Source organism: Chelonia mydas, chromosome 1 (genome assembly GCF_015237465.2).
Source record: "Chelonia mydas isolate rCheMyd1 chromosome 1, rCheMyd1.pri.v2, whole genome shotgun sequence".
Lineage (NCBI taxonomy): Eukaryota > Metazoa > Chordata > Testudines > Cheloniidae > Chelonia > Chelonia mydas.
In genome coordinates, this window is record NC_057849.1 from 61185447 (window position 1) to 61207489 (window position 22043).

Consider the following 22043-nt stretch of genomic DNA (forward strand, 5'->3'; position numbering starts at 1 on the left):
ACAGCTGTAGCTACAGCTGTAGCTCACGAAAGCTTATGCTCAAATAAATTGGTTAGTCTCTAAGGTGCCACAAGTACTCCTTTTCTTTTTGCGAATACAGACTAACACGGCTGTTACTCTGAAACATGTTTCTTTTAGAGATCCTCAGAGCTCTGAAAATTCCACTCCCCACTTTCTTTTCCCTGCAAAACTCTTTCCTGCTGGCAATGAAGGCTGGACATTTTTATTTCCGCAGTATGCCTGATGTTAACCAGTACTTGCTTTGATCAGAAGGAATTTCAAAGAGTTTCCTCTCTCTAAGTGCCAATGTTGCCTTCAATTCATCTGTCTATCTATCTGTCTGGTCAGCTTTCACCATGGCATCTAAGTGTAACATCTAGCATCTGACACGTTGCTAACATCTTGTGGCTGGAGAACCTGGGTCTGAGCTCAGGGGTCAAATTTGCTGCCACAAAACTAAGATTGGTTGCTTACACTTTTCCTGCACTGCTCTACATTGATAGTGGCAGTATACAGAGATACTTCTTGCTCTCGTTACAAGTTCATTTGCATCCTTGTTTTTTTTTTTAAACCATTGATCACAGCCTGAGCCAACATGGATAGAACCCATATATACCACAGTAACAGCCTTTGCTAAGGCATTTACTATGTTGGCAATATCTGTCACAAAGAAACAAACTTTAATCTGGTTGTCAGAATCCTGTGTAATGTAGGGTTTCAGAGTAACAGCCGTGTTAGTCTGTATTCGCAAAAAGAAAAGGAGTACTTGTGGCACCTTAGAGACTAACCAATTTATTTGAGCATAAGCTTTCGTGAGCTACAGCTCACTTCATCGGATGCATAAACCAGTCGGAGAACACTTCAATCTCTCTGGTCACACGATTACAGACATGAAAGTCGCTATTTTACAACAAAAAAACTTCAAATCCAGACTCCAGCGAGAAACTGCTGAATTGGAATTCATTTGCAAATTGGATACAATTAACTTAGGCTTGAATAGAGACTGGGAGTGGCTTAGTCATTATGCAAGGTAGCCTATTTCCCCTTGTTTTTTCCTACCCCCCACCCCCCTCAGACGTTCTTGTTAAACCCTGGATTTGTGCTGGAAATGGCCCACCTTGATTATCATACACAATGTAAGGAGAGTGGTCACTTTGGATAAGCTATTACCAGCAGGAGAGTGAATTTGTGTGTGTTGGGGGAGGGGGGGTGAGAAAACCTGGATTAGTGCTGGAAATGGCCCACCTTGATTATCATACACATTGTAAGGAGAGTGGTCACTTTAGATAAGCTATTACCAGCAGGAGAGTGGGGTGGGAGGAGGTATTTTTTCATGCTTTTTGTGTGTATATAATAAGATCTTCTATACTTTCCACCGTATGCATCCGATGAAGTGAGCTGTAGCTCACGAAAGCTTATGCTCAAATAAATTGGTTAGTCTCTAAGGTGCCACAAGTACTCCTTTTCTTTCTGTGTAATGTATGTAGCCCTTTTCCCTGGGGCCAACACATGAGAAGATCTGAGATTTGAACAAGAGTGAAAGCAGTGGCAGGATTACTAGAATGAAATGAGTGTCAAAGTGCTGACATTGATAGACAAGAGGATGAAGAATGTATGCTCATCCATATGTCCGAGGTATGATAAAATATCCAGACCTGAGGTGGTTTGATGAAATTTTCAACCCCCTTTCTGAGGCACACTCACGCATCCTAGGTAGCAGTCCATGTCTTTGCTGAAATGTGGTAACAAGTTGGCATATAGTTAAGGAAATCATGCATTTCTACACTGGAGTGTGACTGTAGATCAGAATCTATCATAAGAGGGTATTTGGGATTGTGGCGGGCCTGGTACCACACCACCCCTTTGTGGCAGGGGTGGGATGGGGTGTCAGAAGCTCACCACTCACAAGTTCACATGCCCACCTCTCTGTGGGCGGCGGGTCGCAGCCTAATGGCCTCCCTCCACACAATCACCCCTTGGTCAGGGTAGTGCGGCCTAGTGTCCAGAGTCCATGTAACTCGCCCCCAGCATCAGGGCAGTGTGGCCCAATGGCCAGGGTCCATATAACTAGCTCCTTGCATGGGAACAATGCAGCCTAATGGCCAGAGTTCATACAATCCCCCTCGCAAGCAGGGTAGTGCAGCCTAGCAGCCGGAGGCCGTAGGATTCCCACGGTGCAGGTGGGAGGGATGGTAGGGGAACCGGGCCCACCCTCTCCACTGGGTCCCAACCCAGGGCCCTGGTAGTGGCAAGTTCCCCTTGTCACCAGCTCAGCGGGTATCCACCTGCAACACGCCAAGCATCTGTGTGGCTCTAACGCTGTTTGCCTCTAAAGTTCCCCTGGGTCAGTTTCTACTATAAACGCCGGGTTCTCCACTTTGGGTGGTCCTCCAGTCTGTTCCATTCCTGTGACGTACTCCGTCTGGGTATCAGGGTGCACCCTAGCTTGGCTGGCCTCCGCATCCTGGTGCGCCGGCTATCCCTCCTCAGGAGCTGGCGTTGTGCCTCCTTCCCCTCTGGCAGTCAGCCCAGACTGAGCAGCTCTGCAGGCTTTTATACCATGCTCGAGTTGGAGCATGCCCAGCAGAACTTCTGGAGCGTGGCTTCCTGTGCTAGGAAGGAATGGTTAACCCCTGCGATACCAGTGCGGGGCCACTCTGCCCTGTCACAGGGATACACTACATATTTTAGCAAGAACAACAGAAAATTATGTCATCAGATAGTGTATTATGAAAATGGCTAGGATAACCACTTGTTTGTTGTACCTCTTTTCCCTGGTCTATATCTTTTAGATTTTGAGATCTCAGCACATTATAGGTGCTACTAGAAATAAATAATTAATAATCAATCCTCCCAATCAGATGTATTGTTGCTGCATAAAAAGATATGATGATAGATATTTGGGACCAAATTTTCATGCATGCGTATGACTCTTCATGCAATTTTGTGCCCACAACAATGAAGTCCCAGCTAAAGATAGGCTCAGTATGTTGACCTTCTTTCTTTATTTGGATGCTGCTCTAACAGGTACATTGGAACAAATCATTTTAATCGGTATGCATATGACATTTAGGTTCCAAAGTGGAGCTTTGAACACCATGAGACTCCTAATTCAAGCTCATCTGTACCTAATAGTATCATCTTCACAAAATACTTATAGCAAATAGGCCATTTTAAAATACTGTGTCTGTCTTATTTGCTGCAGGTAGTCAAGCAGTCCGACTGTCTAATGAAGGCATCTCACCAAATCTCAATATCTGCTTTAAAATATTTTATAGAAAGGGAACATAAACATCTGTAAGACATGAACATTATTCTATTATTTACCTCCCTTTTAAATGTAGTGTCTTATTCTGAGCACAGCAAAGTAATCCACCTGCTTTTCCATTTAAAAAAAATATACTTTGCAAAATTCAGAAGCTGCATCTATGCCAGTTACTGTATTATCCCCCTGAAGAGAGAACAGATTGGAAATTTAAATAAATAGATGGCAGTTATAGTAGCATGAACTAACTGGGGACGCATCTACTGCAAGATTCAGGTAACATCAAGCTTGTCAATCTCAGCCTTTGAACATAGTTAGAAATATAAAAAAATATTTAATTGCTTGCAAAATAGGATATTTTACTGAGAAGAAATCCACTCTGTTTTCATTATAATTCCATACTTCAAGCTAGACTTTTAAGCCTTGCAGAAGTGGTGCAGTTAGCCAAAGGGGGAACCTAATGAAGTTTAATGTAGTAGAGACCAAAATTAATGCATCAGAAAGGAAGTCAGTTCCGGGCTTCTTCTAATGAAACTGCAGAGTGTCTAATGTAGTTGCTACTGAAATAATTGTGAGGCATTTTTGCATCCTATTCTTTATTATTATATTCTATACAAAGAATATAATAGGTTTCAGCATTTTTATATCAAATCTGTTCACTCACCATTCCTGTGTTTATTTCAGTGTTTTTCCCTTCCTTATTCCATATGCCATTGGCATCTGTTGTGAGACATATATCTGGCTAGATTTAGGGGTAACCAGCAGGAGCTGTTGTGAGAGCAATGTTGCCTTTTGACACTGAAATTTAGGGTGCACTCAGCTATCAATGGCTGGGTAACCCAATTCCCTGGATACTCAGTACGCCTAAAATAATTACATTTATTATTAAGTGTGTTCTGAGTGTGGTCCTGACTCACATGATCCATATGACATCAAAGGGAATTTAAAAATGTTAATGTAACATAGCTGATTAAATGTACAGCACTGCCAAATTACTCAATTATAACTGACTAGGAAACTGCAGTTCACGGATCTAAAAGTTTGTAGTACGACTTTGAGAAATAGGGAGGAAACTCAATAATCTCATAATTACATTTTATTGGAAATAATAGCATCAGCAGAACAAGATAATGAATTTCTGTGTGTAGCACAGAACACCCACCTATGGAAGGATCCTCTGTGATTTGCATTTGGAAGAGATTGATTAGACAGTTTGGAACGATTACATTTGGGATATCTTTTAGTAAGTATATTTTTAAATTTTTAGTTTCAGCCACAATATGTTATTATGTAAAAAGTTTCCTGGATATAATATATAGTTAAGATTATTCAAGAAAAGCTAAGATGGATGATTAATCATTCTTTAAAGTAACCCTTTGGCACTGAGAATTGGGATTCCCTGATGCCAACTTATTATGCAATGCCATAAGGTTTAAAATGCTCTTAATTCCAAAATGACCAGACAGATGTCTGAAGTATGACAGAGTCATATACAGTATATGAGCAGAAAAAAACAAGATTTTAATAAACTTAAGACTTAGGTTTCTAGATCAGTGGCGTACATTGTCTGCAGGAGAGGAGCTTAAGACAAGAGGAATATGGGGCATAAATCAGGCACCAAAGGCAGTGTATGATGGGAAGTAAATTATTTCTGGTGCGTGGAGGATGAGGATTGAGTCTGTTGATGAATAGGGTTATTAAACCTCTACCCTAGCCTGACTCACCTGCATAAATCATTTATTTTGACTTTCTTTTACATGGGCTCAAACTATTACATTTTAGAAATATAAATTACAGGTAAATAAATGACCAAGATAACATAACACATCAATGGCAAACCAAGCCAATGAACAGGGAGCATACCTCCCTTCCCCCTCCGGACCATTTGGCATATTAAGGCAGGTCCCCAGTGCTGTCTAAGTTATTGGCAGGGGCTTTGGCAGCCTCAGAGCAGCCCAGACTCTGGACAACAAGCTGGATGCCATAGCCCCTTTCCCCGGGTGCAAGTCCAGTGGTGTGCTTGTTAGAGGTGCAGCAAAGATTCTCACCCTAGAATAAAGTACTATAAATAAGGAAATGACAGGAACATTAGAGTGTCTGAAAGCCTCTCTCCAGCGTGATCAGAGTATCAGTCTGTCACCATAAAATGGGTAAGATTATAAGAACTATGGCCCAGATCCTGCCAGTGCTTATTCACAGGCTTAACTTTGCTGAGATGAGTACTCATGAAATTTCAGATTATGCCGGGGCAAATTCTGCCCACAGCTACCACAGTGTAAACTAGAGAAACTATTTACTGAAAGTAGGATTTTTTTTTCAATTTATGTCTCTGCAATGGTTCTTAGAGTACCCAGCACTGTGAGTCACCTTGTTATCCGCCTGCCTCCAGCAAGAGGGAGCCTTTCTTGTGGTAGCTGGGTGTCAGCTCCCTGGCACCACTAGATCTTCAGCCACTCAAACACTCTCCTCTTGGCTTATGTCAGCCTTTCCTTTGCCATGTCCATTAATAATAGGTTCACTCTAGTCCCTGAATCCCGTGGAATCATTTCCCCTGTAATATCTAGCTCCTAATACTGGCCACTCACAGAAATTCGAGATCCTCTTCACCCAAAGGTGAAGCATACCCCAATTTACCAGTTTTACCTGAAACCACTGCTCCTGTAAACCATACAGCTCTTGTGGGCACTTACAATAAAACAAAAGAAAGTTTATTTAAGAAATAATGAAGATTTAACTAGACACAAGAAAGAGTGGTGGAAACAAGTGGTTCCAATACACAACAAAATCATAAAACATGAACCTGAGCCTACACTTATCAATAATTATGTTTCCTAGCTAATGAAGTAGACTGTCCCCCAAAGTTCAGTCTGTTGCAGAGGTGACTGTTTTTCAAGAGCCAGGATCCAAATATTCGTGAAAGCACGCCAGGGGGTTTTCTCAGTGAATGGATCCAGAGTGCCTTTCCTTACATTCTGTTATATTGAAAATAGCCCTTTGTTTCTATTCACAGGCAGTACAAACCCCTGTGTTCTTATAGAGCTTCTCTTTTACCTTTAAGTGATTTCGATTGTCCTTGTCTCTGATGGCTTTCCATTGACTGTTCTGGAATGTGTCAAGGGAGACAATTGACTTTTGCATTACCTCACCAACTGACTAATGAGGGGTGTCAACTTCCTCTTGCTTAAATAGTTAATCATCAAGGAAAGTTACATCCTGGTGACTAATTTCTATTCCAAGTCCATAAAGCATACTTTAATACGTTATTCTGTAGATATTGTCCATGTTTACAGCTCACAATGATTATGAGTCTTGACAAAGTTATGAGCTTTCTTAGATGCATTACATGTTACTCTTATGGATAAATATCCTGTAAGACATGTTTGATGTAGTGAGTTTGTCAAGTCTGAGGAGAGAGCTGTTTGCAAAGAACGGGGGCCCACTGCCAATGGATGTCTGTATCACGGCTTCTCATGTTCTATTTTGAGGCAACCCCAGCAGTAGCTGGTGAAAGTTTATGGGATGTTTAGAGCTGATCAAAAACAAGAAGAAAGATTTAAAAATGTTCATCAACAATTGTTTCTCATTTTTCATATAAATATTGCTATGGAAATTTTCAGTCAGCTCCGGGAATCATTTTCTTTTCTTTATTTTTCCTATCATCTCGCTTTTGAGCTAGGATGTAAGTGCCAACTATTTTCACCTGACATACAAAGAATTTTAAAATATCTTATCTCTGGAGACCTGAATGAGTGTGTCCAGAAAAAGACACCTAAATATTTCTAGCAATTGACACCAGGCTAGCTGTCATCAGAAGACTGATAGCATTTAAAAGATACACATCACTACTTTCAATACAACTGAAAGCCTGTGCATAAGTACCTTGTAGGTTTGTGTAATTGATGTACTGTCATCAGAGGCATAGTTTGTCTAAATGCACTTTAACTTTGGAGACCACATTTAAGTGCAAGAAAATACTTCAATATATGGTACATTTTAATGGAACGATTATATAAAGAAACATACCTAAGAGCACGTATTTAAACAGTGCTCCGTATTTTTGGTGCTGTACCTCTGAGGTGATACTTGTGAACAGAATTAGTTTCTGTCTAAACGAATGACTTTAAAAAGACTGCAATCCAAACGCTTTTTAAATTAGATTCTCTTGTTTTTGTTTTCTCTGATAGAGAAAACTTTCTACTAAATAAGAATTTACATCAGGTATTGAAAGGTGGTTCTCCAAGTGAACTGGGAATTGCTCAGAAAGAGTTACACTGTGTTCTGGATGAAGAAAATTAATTAAATTAGAGTTGCAATTTGTCAGTAACTGGGTAGTGGAATCATGGATTTGAAAAGTTAGGAATGTAGATGAAATTAGGAATTTTTGAACGTGTAGAGAAAACCTGTTATTAACTAATGTAGTTCTGCTGTGAATTTACTACCCTCTAACGTTTATTAAATTATTAGAAAAATATGTCTCCTAATTATGCAACTAGTAAAGTTTCTGATGTTTAATACTTAACATATTTTATTACATAACATATTTTCTGTTTGTGAAGAACCATCAATTTGCAGGCCCCTACAGCTCATTGAGATCGGGGTGTGTTAAAACAGGTTTTCAGTAAATATACGGGTGAGGGAGCAGGGCAGTTAATGGATTGAAGCTGTTTCACAAAAAGAGGGTACATTTATGAACATCTTCTGTGGCCCCCAATTGTGCTTAATAAAAACAAAAGAGTGGTGTTTTCATTTATTGTAGGCTCGTGCACTGGCATGCTGCGCAGAGATTAAAGTAAGAGCAAATGGGAAAATAGTTCTGCAAAACTGCTTTTTAAAAAATGCATCTCAACTAAATATTTTTGTTCAATTCTGCTGACTGCTTATTCAGAAGTCATACTTGGGTTAGGCAGCTTCTGTGCACCATTTCTCTTAATTTTTCTGTCTGTTTTCTTAACCTAACTAGGATAAGATAATTTATTGTAAATGCTATTTTAATATTGGGTCTCACCTGAATGCTAAATTATGAGGGGTAAGATCTGCTGGTATCTACAAGGAAAAAAGAGAAGAATCTATTCAATTCCATATACCTTATGTTCAACGTCAGCTGAATTTCCAGAGTTAACAAGCTAGTATTGTCCACAAAATCATCTAGCTTCATGATATTCCTTTATTGTGTAATTGGATTTTAAGACTATGCATGTAAACATTTACAGAAATGATTGCAGGCTATTCTCTATTGACTATATTGTAATTTCAATAAACACTCTTCTGTAGGGGCGAAATTGTTGTTCTGTTGAAGTCACCGGCAAAACTCCCATTGATTTCAATAGGGTAAGGATTTCGTCCTAGCTCAGAGGTCCTCAACGCAGTGGTTTCTGAGCTGAATTGAAGCTATCTCAGAATTTTATGAAGAGCTCTTTTAAGGTCTACATGTCTGGTGAGCTTCACTCATGAGAGTGAACTAAGTGCTGGCAGGTACATGTATGTGTATCACAGGTAGAACTGGTAGGTGGCCCCTGCAGGCTAAGTGGGACACAGAAAGAGGAGACCACCATTTCTTTTCTTCTCAATAGCCACAAAATAAATGAAAGAGAATGAGTGTATGGTCCTGTGTGGACGCAAAGTCACAACACACACACAACACAACGCAAATATCAAACATTGTGATGCTTTTATTTTGTGGATTTCTGAGAATCTCTCAAATGCAAAAAGTCTATCCAGCTGGTAGAGGTTGAATCCAGCTGTTGAGGTAACAGCATGGTTCAGTGAATGGGGGGCTGAACTAAGAGTCCAGAGACCTGGGGTCTATTTCTAAATCTGCCACAACCTGCTGCATGACTGCAGACAACTCACTGTACCTCTCTGGATCTAAGGTCCCTATCTTCTTTGTATCGTGATTTGTGATCTAGAATAAACAGTCCTGTATAACATATAATTATTATTACTTATTTTATTATTTCTTACAGATAGATTGTGTTACCTTACAGAACAATTTAAAAAAATTGCCAGATCTCTCCACGTCATTGGCTGGTTTTAATATTTTCACATATTCATTTCAAATGGCATTGGGCAAAACCTCAGCTTCCTTCCCCCCAGAACAGTAGGCATTTATGCAGCAGAGGAGACATACTAATCATTTAAAATATATGAAGAAGTAAACACCAAGCAGCAGGATGAATTATTCAGTAAATGGACAAAATCAGAAAAAAAAATTGCATGTAGGCTGAATTGTAAGGAAGTTTTATTTCACAGTTTACTGGACCTCAGTATAAGACTCTCTTGAGGAAGAGGTGGAAGAATCATCTCAGGAGATCTTCATTAAAAAAGTATTAGATGAAGTACTAGAAAATATAGTGTAGGACGAAATTTTGCACTGGAAGGATTAGTGAGCAAGATGGCCTAGTAGATATTTTCCAACTCTAATTTGCATCCCAATTCTTCTGCTTTTACTGGTGATGAGTAGCACTCTTGCTAGTCTCCTTGAAGCAACTGAGAAGCCTTGCATGAGTAAATTACTCATTTTAAGTAATGATGACAGATTCAGGCCCTTTATCATTATAATACTTGGGTTGGTCTGGTTTGGTTGTTGAGGTTCTATTTTATACAACCTCACAAAAACATAAGAATGACCGTACTGGATCAGACCAATGGTCCATTTACCCCAGTATCCTGTCTTCTGACAGTAGCCGAGGCCAGATGCTTCAAAGGGAATGAAAAGAGTAGGGCCACTATCAAGTGATCCATCCTCTGTCCTCCAGACTCAGCAACTGACAATCAGAGGATCTAAATGTCTAGTGTACTTACAATGCTTCTCCATTCTCTGTTTCTTGATGATCACAAAGTGCAGTCAGTATCCAGTAATAGGTGCAAGTAGAGGAACTAAGTGTAGTGGGGGGTCTGTGTCACTGGAAGATTTTGAGTGGATGTATTGATCTGCAGATCTAGGCCCTGGGTTTTGACAAGACCCGCAGAATGCAGAATTTTTATTGTAGACGAATGTATTATTTATTTGCCCAGCACGAGGTCTTTGGGAATATGTACAGACCTTTAAATGCACAATAGTAAAGGCCAATCAATATGGCCACAAAATGTAGGTATTCCCTGATGTAACTGAAACATCACGCTATAGCCTCCCACATTAAATCCCTTCCCAAGTTTAATGCATCTAGCACCTCACACACACACCCTTCCCATTTCTTTAGTGCATGTGAAAATTAGGCCACTTTTTTTTTCAAGGAAGAGAACTATTATAATCACTAGAAGACAGGATTTGGATGACAATTTATGGAGCTTCATATGATAGCATCAGCTCCCCAGATCTGGTGGAACGATAGACCAAAAAGTATAACCCAATGTGATACAGTGTAAGCACACCTGATGAGTATTTTAATGTGGCGTAGCACAGAAATTGTATCCTTCCTGGGATATTTATATCTGTAGTTTAAAACCTGTGGTTTGACTGTTCTAGATGACAACAAATTTTCAGAGGCCATCACAGTGCTGCTTACCTGGATTGAGCGAGGTGAGGTGAATCGTCGCTCTGCAAATCAATTCTATTCAATGGTGCAGTCAGCAAATAGTCATGTTCGCCGACTTATGAATGAGAAAGCCACTCATGAGCAAGAAATGGAACAAGCCAAGGAGAGTTTTAAAAATGCCTTAACAGGGATCCTCACTCAATGTAAGTAACTCTTTTTGTCCAGTGTTGTTGTTGTGATTGTGGTAGTGGTGGTGTGTTTTGTGTGTTCGGGGGTAAGTAGTTATGATAAAGTCACATTCTACTTCATATCCTATTTCATACGCTATAGCAATTTGGAGGAACAAGGACCATTCCTAAGAGCTTATTTCTCAAGGTGAGCAAAGTTTCAGTAGTTTTTCCATTAACAGACTGAGACATACTGTAGGATCCATAATGTTTCAGGAACCTGACCAGACAAAAGTATCCCTAATTTGGAACAGAGAAAGATCATGCTTTACCTGGAGTGCAATGATCTCTTATCTGTGAGTTATAGAGATAAGGAATTCTAGTTATCTTTGATACCTACAGAATAGAGAACAATCAGAGTATACTTTTGGATTGAGGTTAGGTAAAAATAAGTTATAGAAATGAACACCTTTCAGGGGGTTTATAAATAGTGTGCCAAGGCCACCCCCACAGTAAAAGAACTCTCTGCACCGCTCCGTTGATATTCTGCCAGCGTTTATTTGGCAGGTAAAGTGTCTACAATATTTAGTGCTGGTGATTTTTCCCTGTACAGAAATATAATCAATCAACTCACTTTAATGGGGTTCCCTCATAAAACAACAATCAGGATAATTGCCTAGGGCCCTTTAAAACAATTGTACTTCATTTATGCAGGATTTTAATATGTATAATGCGTCTCCATAATCTTTGTTTTTGATTCATTCCATCTGTACCCAATCCACATGGAAAAAGGCTAGATTCCAATTACCCAAAGTTCCTCAAATAATGGATCTAATTATAGTCACAAAGATGCATCCTGCTTAAGCATACAAGACAAAAAAAATTAAGAAAATTTTTCAGTCTGAGACCAATATGCTTGTTGCACTTTTGTGTCTTAATTATGTCTTTGGTATTTACATATACATTAACTATATGTATCATAAACACTGTGGGATCATGCTAAAAGATGGAGTTATTATCTGAGGACATGTGTGCGGTGGGTGAGTTTCCAAGATCAGTTAATACCCGTGGTAGTTTGGATAGGCAGGTCATGTTACATCTCAGTGACTGAGAAATAATATGTGAGGAAAAGGAAAGTGGGCACCGCCACGGCCATGTTGTTCTGGTCACACCAGGTTTCCAAAACTTACATGTACAACAGCTGGTTCTAGTATTTAAAAATGTCTTCTTCAGCAGGGTTAAAAATCACCTATTGTCAGCAGTCTGCACCTTAGTTAATTCCATCTAAATAATCCTGTTCATCACCAACTATTGTGGAGCATCTGTCACTGGAAAATTGAGAGCCTTGTAGTTGCAGGCTATGTCTACACTACAAACTTTGGTCGATGCAAATTATGTCGGCATAAAGCCCCCGCAATTAGTATATCACTTGTGTGCATACATATTTGGCTCCTTGTGTTGGCAGTGCATGTACTCACCAGCAGCGCTTATATCAATGCACAGTGCAGTGCACCATAGCTAGGTATCCCAGTGTGCAAGGGGAAGTTTTGGCTATGCATGGTGGCGCAGAAACGGGTCGTGAGAGCAAAGAGTCAACTTTCCAGTGTGCAACTCTCTCCATCCCAAAATATCATCTATATCCCATAATTTCTTTGCCTCTTTTCCAAATCCCCCAAACCCAGGCAGCCCTCCTTGCTGTCCACCATCTCTGACAGAAGCATGGAGCCTGCACAGCTCTGCACTATTGTTGTGAGCGTTGCAAGCACACAACACACGATCCTCTGGTAGTTGGAGGACAGATTGCTGAGGGACATAACAAGAACCAACTGAAGGTTGGTGGTGGTGGAGCAGCTGCAGATGGGGAAGGGTCACTGATGGTCCCGAGAAATGAGCACTGACTGGTGGGATCGCGTCGTAATGCAGGCTTGAGATGATGAGCAGTGGCTGCAGAACTTTCAGATGCACAAGGCCACATTCCTGGATCTGTGTGCTGAGCTCGGCCCAGCCCTCCAGCTCAGGGACAACAAAATGAGAGCTTCACTGACAGTGGAGACGTGAGTCATGATTGCACTGTGGAAACTTGCAAAGCCAGATTGCTGCCAGTCAGCGGGGAATCATTTAGGAAAATTCACTGTGGCAGCTGTCATCAAGTGTGCAGGGCCATTAATCGCCTCTTGTTATGCAGGAATATGACTCTCAGCAATGTGCAGGACATAGTGGCTGGATTTGCAGCAGCATGATTCCTGAACTGCATTGGAGCAATAGATGCCTTGCCTATCCCTATTTTGGTAGACCACCATGCCACGGCGTGACATCAACAGAAAGGGCTAATTTGGTATGGTTATGCAAACATTGGTGGATCACTGGGGAAGCATCACTGTGGGCTGGTCAGGGAAGGTGCATGACACAGTGCTGTTCAGAAAGCTACAAGGAGGGACTTTCTTTGCTGACTGGTGGATTACCACTGGTGATGTTGAAATGCCAATAGTGATCCTGGGGGACCCAGCCTACCCCCAGTTCCCCTGAAGCTATATACTGGCCACCTCGGCAGCACCAAGTAGAGATTCAACTAGCAGCTCAGCAGGTGCAGAATGACAGTTGAATGTGCTTTTGGTAGATTGAAGGGACATTGACGTTGTTTACTCACGAGGTTGGATCTCAGTGAGAAAAATATCCCACTGTTATAGCTGTCTGCTGTGTCCTGCATAATATCTGCGAACCAAAGAGAGAAAATTTCCACTGGGGTCGAGTGCAGAGGTGGAGCAGCTGTCTGCTGAGTTGGAACAGCCAGATACAAGTGCTATTAAAAGAGCTTAACGCAGAGCTATATGGCTCAGGGAGACTTTGAAGGAGCAGTTTAACAGTGAGCCATAGTAATGCATTGTGGTGTACTGTGCTCTACCTGGCTCTGCTATTTTTGGCCAGTTAGGAACTGTGTGGTGCTTGGTGTACATCTATGAATGTAACACCGTCAATGCACCTATTCATTTTGTTTGTTATGGATCCTATGAGTTGTGTCACACAGTACAGTGACCAGTAAGTGGGTGCTCTCAGAACCGCTAGGCATTCTACAGCATATGTTATGAACTAATAAAGATGAATTACATTCCAAACAATAGAATTTTATTTGTAACAAAATCAGTGAAAAGAAAAATCCATACAATTTTAAAGTAAATACACTGAAAACTTAATAAATTAATAGAACAGAACTTTACAAGGGGAAAGAACATTCATGTACATTTTAGCTACGTACACCAACTGTGGCTTTCACAGGTCAGTGTATGTGAAGCTTTGGTGGTCTTTAATATCCCCGCAGGTGGAGCAGTAGTGGTAGTGCAGCAGCCCCTGATGACACGAGGAATGTCTGGGGGGAGGTGTAGGGAAGTACTGCAATCGAGTTCTCCATGGACTGCAGAGGGTGGAGCCCAGGATTGTTGAATCTGTAGGTCCACAAGAGTCTGCAGCATCTGTGTTTGCTGCCTGAGAAGCCTCATTACGTCCTGGTGCATCTCTCTCTCCTTTTCCTGCTAGGACTCCTGGGCCTTTCTCCTCTTCACTCTTTCCTTCTCTAGGCTGTTTGCAATGTTCACCTTCCAGGCCCTGGGTTCAGGGTCTGATGCTGCGCTGGCTTGCAGGATTTCATTGAACATGTCATCCCGAGTCCTCTTCTTTCTCCTCCCTGTCCAGCTCAGGCGTTCTAGAGGTGTGGAGGGTGAACCCCTCAAGGTCGCAATGGCAGCAACTGCAGATAAAACACACAGAGGTACCATTGTCGGTATAGTCACAACAGAAAGCAAAAGATTCAGAACTCCCCTTCCCTTCCTCCCCTAATGTTTTCAACAACACATTCTCAGTGACTCTTTTGCTTGGGATTACTGGTGCAGGGCACCACTCACAGCACCAGCCACAGTGAGTATGGCTCCTGAGGGTAACAAAGAGAGAGCACAGCTGCTGCTGGCATCCCAAAGCCACCTGGGCCTATATGCTGCTATCCTGTGTACTGCAATGGTGCCTGCCGAAGTGATCACTGACTGGCATGGGAAAGTGCCCTACCATGGAGGAAGAAATAAGACCTCTGTCCCTAGAAAGCTTTGGGAGAAGATTGCAGAGTGCCTCCATGAAAGTTTCATCCAGATTTCTCAGGAGCAATGAAAAGCAGATAGCAACTCTACCTCTCTTCATTGTATCTTACCACTTCTAGTACAAATAAATCAATAAATGTCGTTAGCTGCATCCTGTTAAGTTAGGGGTGTCATCATTGTAGTGAGAAATACATTTACACGCTTATCTGATGATCCTTCCCCTTCATTGGGCTCTAGTGCCAGAACTGACTGGACTGTGGTGGAGTCCCAAACAAGTCCTGGCTTGTGGCATAGCTGGGCACCCAGTCACATGTCTCTCATCCTCCTCCACCTCCTTCTCATCCTCACTGTTCAAGCCAGGGGTCTTGGCTTGGGCTCCTCAGAGGTATCCGGGGTGGTCTGCAGAGTGGTGGTGGGGTCTCCACCGAATATGGCAAGCAGCTCTTTGTAAAAGCAACAGGTCTGAGGCTTGGCACTGGATCGACTGTTGGCCTCCCTGGCCTTGTGGTATGCTGTTTCACGTGGCACTGCTGCTGGTCCCTGTCGTACCCCTTCTCCTGCATCCCCTGTGAAATCTGCTCATAGATGTCAACGTTTCTATGGCTGGTCCATAGCTGTGCCTGCACAGCCTCTTCTCCCCACAAGCCCAGGAGAGCCAATAACTCCTGTCTACTCCAAGCTAGAGCACATCTGGAGCATATAGCTGGCATGGTCAGCTTGGCAGTTGCACACAATAATGGAGAGAAGTAGGTGTACTCCACTCGCCATGCTGGACAATCAGGAAAAGGCATTTCAAAAATTCAAGGGGCCGCTGGGCAGTGGAGTTCACAATTGTGACTAGAGTGGTCAGTGTTGGGCACTGTGACATCTGCTGAAGGACTGTTAGGGTCAACATAGGTAATGCAGTGTCTACACCTGTGCTGCATCAACCTCTACATCAACCATGGCTCAACGCCACTTGGGGAGGTGACATTGCTATGTTGATGTAATGGGCATTTACATCAGTGGGAGACAAATTTAAGTGTAGACACATGGTTGACGCAAGGTGGCTTATGTTGACCTAACTTTGTAGTGTAAACCAGGCCCTGGGTGAGACTTGTATTATTGTCCAGTTAGTTCCTGCCATGTACAGAATTGTGATGTTTCCTTAAAAGCAAAATTGGCCTTGGTGTGGGTAAATTTTTCAATGCATGAGGCTTACACAACCCTGACAAACTCTCAGCAGTACCTGGAAGGAAGGTAGCCCCCAGCTGGTCTGTCATTTGGGGGCAAGGACTCTGAAAAGATATACTTGGGTAAAGGTGTCACAATCCATGTGTGTTTATAAATACCAAATTTATGAGCTTTTCAGATGTTCCAAGTTGTTGTTTTATCAATGTTGTAAATATGCCCCATTAATTTCATTAACATGTCTTCTTAAAATTCTCTGCAAACTCTTTATGAACAGATGGACAATGTTTCACTTTTCACATATATATAGTAAGCCAGAGAATGCTAAACAAGGAACTGTGAAACAGGCTTCTCCTTTCAAGGAACTTGCATATCTCACAGTTGATTTAAGGAATATTCTCTGTCTCATTTACATCATTCCCATGCACATAAAATTATGTATGTGTGCATACATATCAGCATAACACTCTTTGTAAACAAAAATCTAAAATTAAACTTGATACCATCAAGTAGCATAGCTATCCAGAATAGATGTGCTATCTAGTAAATTATGTGAAGCCAGTGAGATTCTAAAATACAACAGCTTACACTAGTGTAATACTATAGAGTTATGGACAATTGATATCAGCATTACAGTACTTGTAAGAAGGATATGCTGAAAAATCTTCCTGAAAGAGAAGTGTAAAGGAAGAACCTGGGAGGTGATTTAAAAGTACCAAAATAGTAAGGAAAAATGAGTAGCGCAAGAAGTGGAGAATTGTGTTAAGGAAATGGTGTTTAAGTGCATTTGTCTCAAACATATACAGAATGCATGTCGGTCTCAATATAAAATACTTTCTTATTGACAAGGACAAGTGCAATCAGAACATTTTAGCTTATGGCCCAGCCACCAAAGAACTACAGGTAATGAAATCCCTGACACAAGTTTCTGACTGCAGGTATTTGAAAGATTAGCAAGAGGATTACACCTAAATGTTTGAGTCAAGTGTTCAATACATACATTAATTGCCTGACCAGATGTTTATGGCAGGGTAATCAGCAAAACAGAGTGTATTATAGCTGTCACACCACCAATTTACTGGTCATGTTAAAGTTCTACAGATGATCTTAGTCTCTTTATTAGAGAGACAAGGTGGGTGAGGTAATATCTTTTATTGGACCGACTTCTGTTGGTGAGAGACAAGCTTTCAAGATACACAGAGCTCTTATTCAGGTCTGGGAAAGGTAATAATAGTGTCACAGCTAAATACAAGGTTGAACAGATAGTTTAGCATAAGTATTTAGCACCTAATGTAAGGGACCATTCAAGATGGAGTGGCCTGTTAACACCTCTGTAGTCACAGGACAAAAATGGGTTTAGTGGGTTACAGATTGTTGTAATAGGTGTTAGCAATATGTGTTCTTCATGGGGATTTCTTCTCAGGAAGCATGCTACCTATATGGAGTTCACAACCTCTTGTGTCCACCTACCACGAGGTTGTATATATGTGGCACTCCTTCCTTGACCTTCCACACTCTCACCATTCATCCCTTCCCCAAAGCACACGTTCCCCAAGAGGCCTATACTCCCTCATACTCATTCTAAAGCAACGTTAGCAGTATAGGTCATAGAAAATGGACGGGGTTTTTTTATGTATTCAAAAATTGTGGCTCCAATAAGCTAGGTGACTTTGCTGCCCACACCATAGGCTGCATCTACATATTGTCTTTTTAGATTATAAGCAATTTAGAGTAGGGTACCTCAGTACAATTTTCAGAACTGCATATGTGACATAATGGCCTCAGTCCCATTTTCAAAATTGACTTAGGGGCCAGATATATAAAGGAATTTAGGCATTTAAAGATGCAGATAGCACTTAATAGATATGCAAAAGTGCCTAAGGAAGTTAGTGCCTAGTTCCTATGATTTTCAGTCGGAGTTAGATGCCCAAAAGGCTTAGGCACTTGTGCAAATCCCACTAGATGCCTATCTGCATCTTTAGGTGCCTGAATACTATTATAAATCTGGCCTTGAGCAAAAGTCTCGTTGACTTGCAACAAATTGTTTTTGAAAATGGCCTTAGACTGCTGAGTTGATTAGGGTATGTCTACACTGCAACGTAAGGTCTGGTTAATGGGACTCAAATCAGCTGACCTGTATTAGGGAACCCTGAGTTTGAGTGTCTACATTGTATTTTAACTCTAGGTTAAGAATTTTCTGAACCTACGGCCCTGGCATCCACACTGCAGGGTGCAGACCCAAGTCAAAGTAATCATATCCCAGAGTTCCTGGTGCCCCCACATACCCAAAATGTGGCTGCTCTAGTCTTAGGAAAGTGGTGCACCATGGGAAAACTTTACTGCCCACCATGCATGTTACCAGGAAGCAGCTTGCTTTGCAGAAGGCTTGATTGGTTCACTCTCCATTGCAAACCCATGAGGCTCTCTGATAGTGTGCTTGCCGATTGGTGATCAGAACAGAATGGGTTAACACTGACCTGAGCTGCTACCATTTGCCAAGTCAGGGGAGGGGCGGCTTCCATTTTCAATAGAGTGGACTGCAGATTGTTGGGATAGAGAGGATTAAGGAAGTTGTTCCATGGAATTGTGGGATACATCTGGATGATTCTTGGGACCTAAGTCAAGTGGGGCTGCGGCTACACTGCAAAACAATAGGGCTCGGAGAGTGGCTCCCTGTTTGACTTGAGCTTGGACCCTCCAGCCCTGCAGAGTCCTGGGACCCTGGATCCGAGCTCTGGGTTAGCACAATTGCAATGTAGATGCAAGGGGGCATTAGCCTTGAGCCCGGGCTAAAGCACGGGTTGCATTGCAGTGTATACATACCCATAGACACTTTTGAAAATTCTACTCCTACTCTTTATACTTGTCTGTAAGGTGCCTAGCATAAGGTTGGTTCTAATTAGCAACAACAATATAATTAGACTATAGTTAATAATAATAGCCAAAGGTTTAGGAATATGATATTATTTATAACTCACTGAAAAAGTCTTCATTAGAGCTGGTAAGAAATTTGTACTGAAAAAGGAATTGTGACAATATATCAAAAGGAAAATGTTTGCCATTTTTATTCCAGTTCCCAGCCTTCTCTAGTGCTCTTGATCAGTGACTGAAAATGTGTATGGCATTTGGGAGCACATTTCTTTTTTTAAATATGAGGCTTCATAGTGGTGGATAAAAAAGAACTTTATTTTTAATTCTCTTTCAGAGAATTAAAAGTAACCATGGAATTAACATGTATGTAAATTCATATTTTGTCCTAGACAAATAAATACAGTGTCCATGGGGCTAGGTCCTCAGGCTTGATGTGGCCATTTTACATCACCTCAGTAGTGTGCTGTGCCCACAAAACCTGTGTATATGGGCCTAGGAAAATCACCCCAGTGTAAGGTTGATTCTGCAATAGCATATAGTAAGGTGGCCCTCCCAGTTAACAAGATTTCATTGGAACCAGTGAGATTGGTCTGGCACATCCCAGCATTCTGTGCCCCCATACGTAGGAGAGCCAAGAGCGGCTATTTCATCCCAGCAAAGGGAGCCAAATTTCTGTTCTCCCACCTTGCTCCAAACTCTGTGGTGGTATGAAATAGGTCACGATACCTAAGGACTAGCCCATCAGATGAGAGTTCCAAGAGACTGGACCTCCTGGGGAGAAAGGTCTTCTCTGTGGGATTACAATTCCGCATCACCAATCACCAGGCTCTGCTAGCCATGTCTGACTTCAACAACTACTTCTAGGCTGGCGGCCTTTCAGGTCAAACATTCCCCTGACAACAGACTACAGTTCCTCTCACTTCTAGAAGAGGGCAAGTTGGTGGTGAAAATGGCCCTTCAGGCTGCAGTTGATGCAGGGGATTCACCATCCAGAAGCTTGGCCACTGGTATTGTTAGAAGGAAGAATTCTTGGTTGCAATCCTCAGGCTTCCCCAGGGAAGTGCAGCATACTGTCCAAGACTTTCCCTTTCACAAGTCGAACCTCTTTGAGAAAACTGATAACTCTCTTCATTCATTAAAGGGCTTGAGGACTACTCTCTGCTCCCAGGGGAGCTACACACCCACCCCGAAGAGGAAACACCAAAGGCAGACCTATAAACCAAGGCTTTCTCCTCCTCTTCCTCTTCCTCCTCATGCTTTGTATTACCAGTGTCTTGCTGAGCCTCCCCAAAAGTGACAGAAGACACAGAGGCCCCGCTTTTCAGCCCCTTCTATCACCATGAGCGTGACCCATTCCCAGCCCATGGCTAGAAGCCACTTTTGACATCTTAGTCAAGACCCACTTACCATCTCTGATGCCACTTTCCCCTTCTTTGGTCACCTTTGGGGGCTATCTTACACTCTTCTTTCTCAACTGGGAGTTAATCATGATGGACAATTGGGGATTGGAGATTATCCATCAGGTATCCTCATAGAGTTCCTCTCCTTCCCTCCTCACAAACCCCCTTCTAGGTCTCCCTTTGGGGACCACCCTTACACGGTGAGTCTTCAACAGGAAGCAGAATCCCTATTACACTGAGGGGCAATAGAACGCAGACAATGTACAAGTAGGAGTCCCCTTCCCTACTCCCACTCCCAGTGTGACCATCATAATAGATGCTTCCCTTCTGGGGCGGGGTACCCACTTGAACTGTCACACTGAACAGGGCACATGCACCCCCCAGGAGGCCAGACTACATAGCAACATCCTGGAGCTGTGAGCAATCCTCCTTGCATGCAAGGCCTTCTTCCCACTTATTCGCTCCCTCCACATCCAAGTTATGTCAGACAGTATCACCACTGTGGTCTACGTAAGCTAACAGGGAGGAGTGAGGTCTCTCCCACTTTGTCTGGAGGCAGTCAGGCTTTGGAACTGGTGTATCAGACTCAGTATGGCCATCCAGGTGGCATACCTCTTGGCTATTCACCACTCCTTAGCAGATAATCTCAGCAGGCACTTCTTGGCAACCCATGAGTAGGAAATCCATGACTCTGTTCTGACAGACATATTCACACAGTGAAGCAGAAATTTATAGGACCTCTTTTTATCACAAACAAACAAAAAACTCCTCCTAGATTGTTCCAGGGGAGCCATTGGCTGCGACTCTCAAGGTGGTAAGGTGGTGCTCTCCTATTATTGTGGGCAAACGATTCCAGATATGCCTTTCTTCCCATCTTCCTGCTTCCACAGGTCCTGGGAAAGAAACATCACAACAAAGCCAGTGTCATTCTCACTCCTGTCAGCATAGAGCATCTTCACCAGACAGGCTACTGTGGCACAGCTACATTGGTGCACCTGCACCAATGTAGCACTTCTAGTGTAGACTAGCCACTAGAGTAGAAAAGACTTGGCTAGGGCCAACTAGCTGGCTAAATGGAAAAGCTTCTCTGCCTGGATACAGCATAATCAGTCTCACACAGTCTCTCCAAGCATCCGGATCATTTTAGATTAGCTCCTGTCTGTAAAGAAATATGGTGTTTCAGTCAACACATTATGAATCCACCTTGCAGCCCTTAGAGCCTTCCTCCCTCCTGTAGATGGGTGCTCTTTCTTTACCAACCCAACTATAACACGATTCATGAAGGGCCTCATCAAGGCCTTCCCACTAGTGATTAAACCAACACCACTATGGGCTCTTAACCTCCTGCTGTCAAAACTTACTAGACCTCTATTTGAACACTTAGCGATATGTTCGATGTTCCACCTATCCATGAAGGTGACATTTCTAGTGGCCATCACATCAGCCAGGAGGGTCAGTAAACTGGGACCCCTCAGGGTAGACCCTCCATGTACAGTATTTCAAAAGGACAAGGTATCCCTCCACCTTCACCCTAAATATCTCCCCAAGGTTGCCTCCAAAATTCACCTTAACCAGTATATTCATTTACCTGTCTTTTTTCCAAACCCCTACGC

The 22043-nt window shown here is 42.2% G+C and overlaps 1 protein-coding gene across 3 annotated transcripts in view; it reads left to right on the forward strand.

The window, feature by feature from the left end:
- Window positions 1-22043, forward strand: part of ENOX1 (ecto-NOX disulfide-thiol exchanger 1) — a 509484-nt gene that overhangs the window by 383007 nt on the left and 104434 nt on the right. For all 3 annotated transcript variants that reach the window (XM_037894600.2, XM_043533288.1, XM_043533299.1), the window contains one exon: window positions 10731-10943. In XM_037894600.2, the coding sequence (XP_037750528.1) occupies window positions 10731-10943 (213 nt within the window). The remainder of the gene's footprint in view (window positions 1-10730; window positions 10944-22043) is intronic.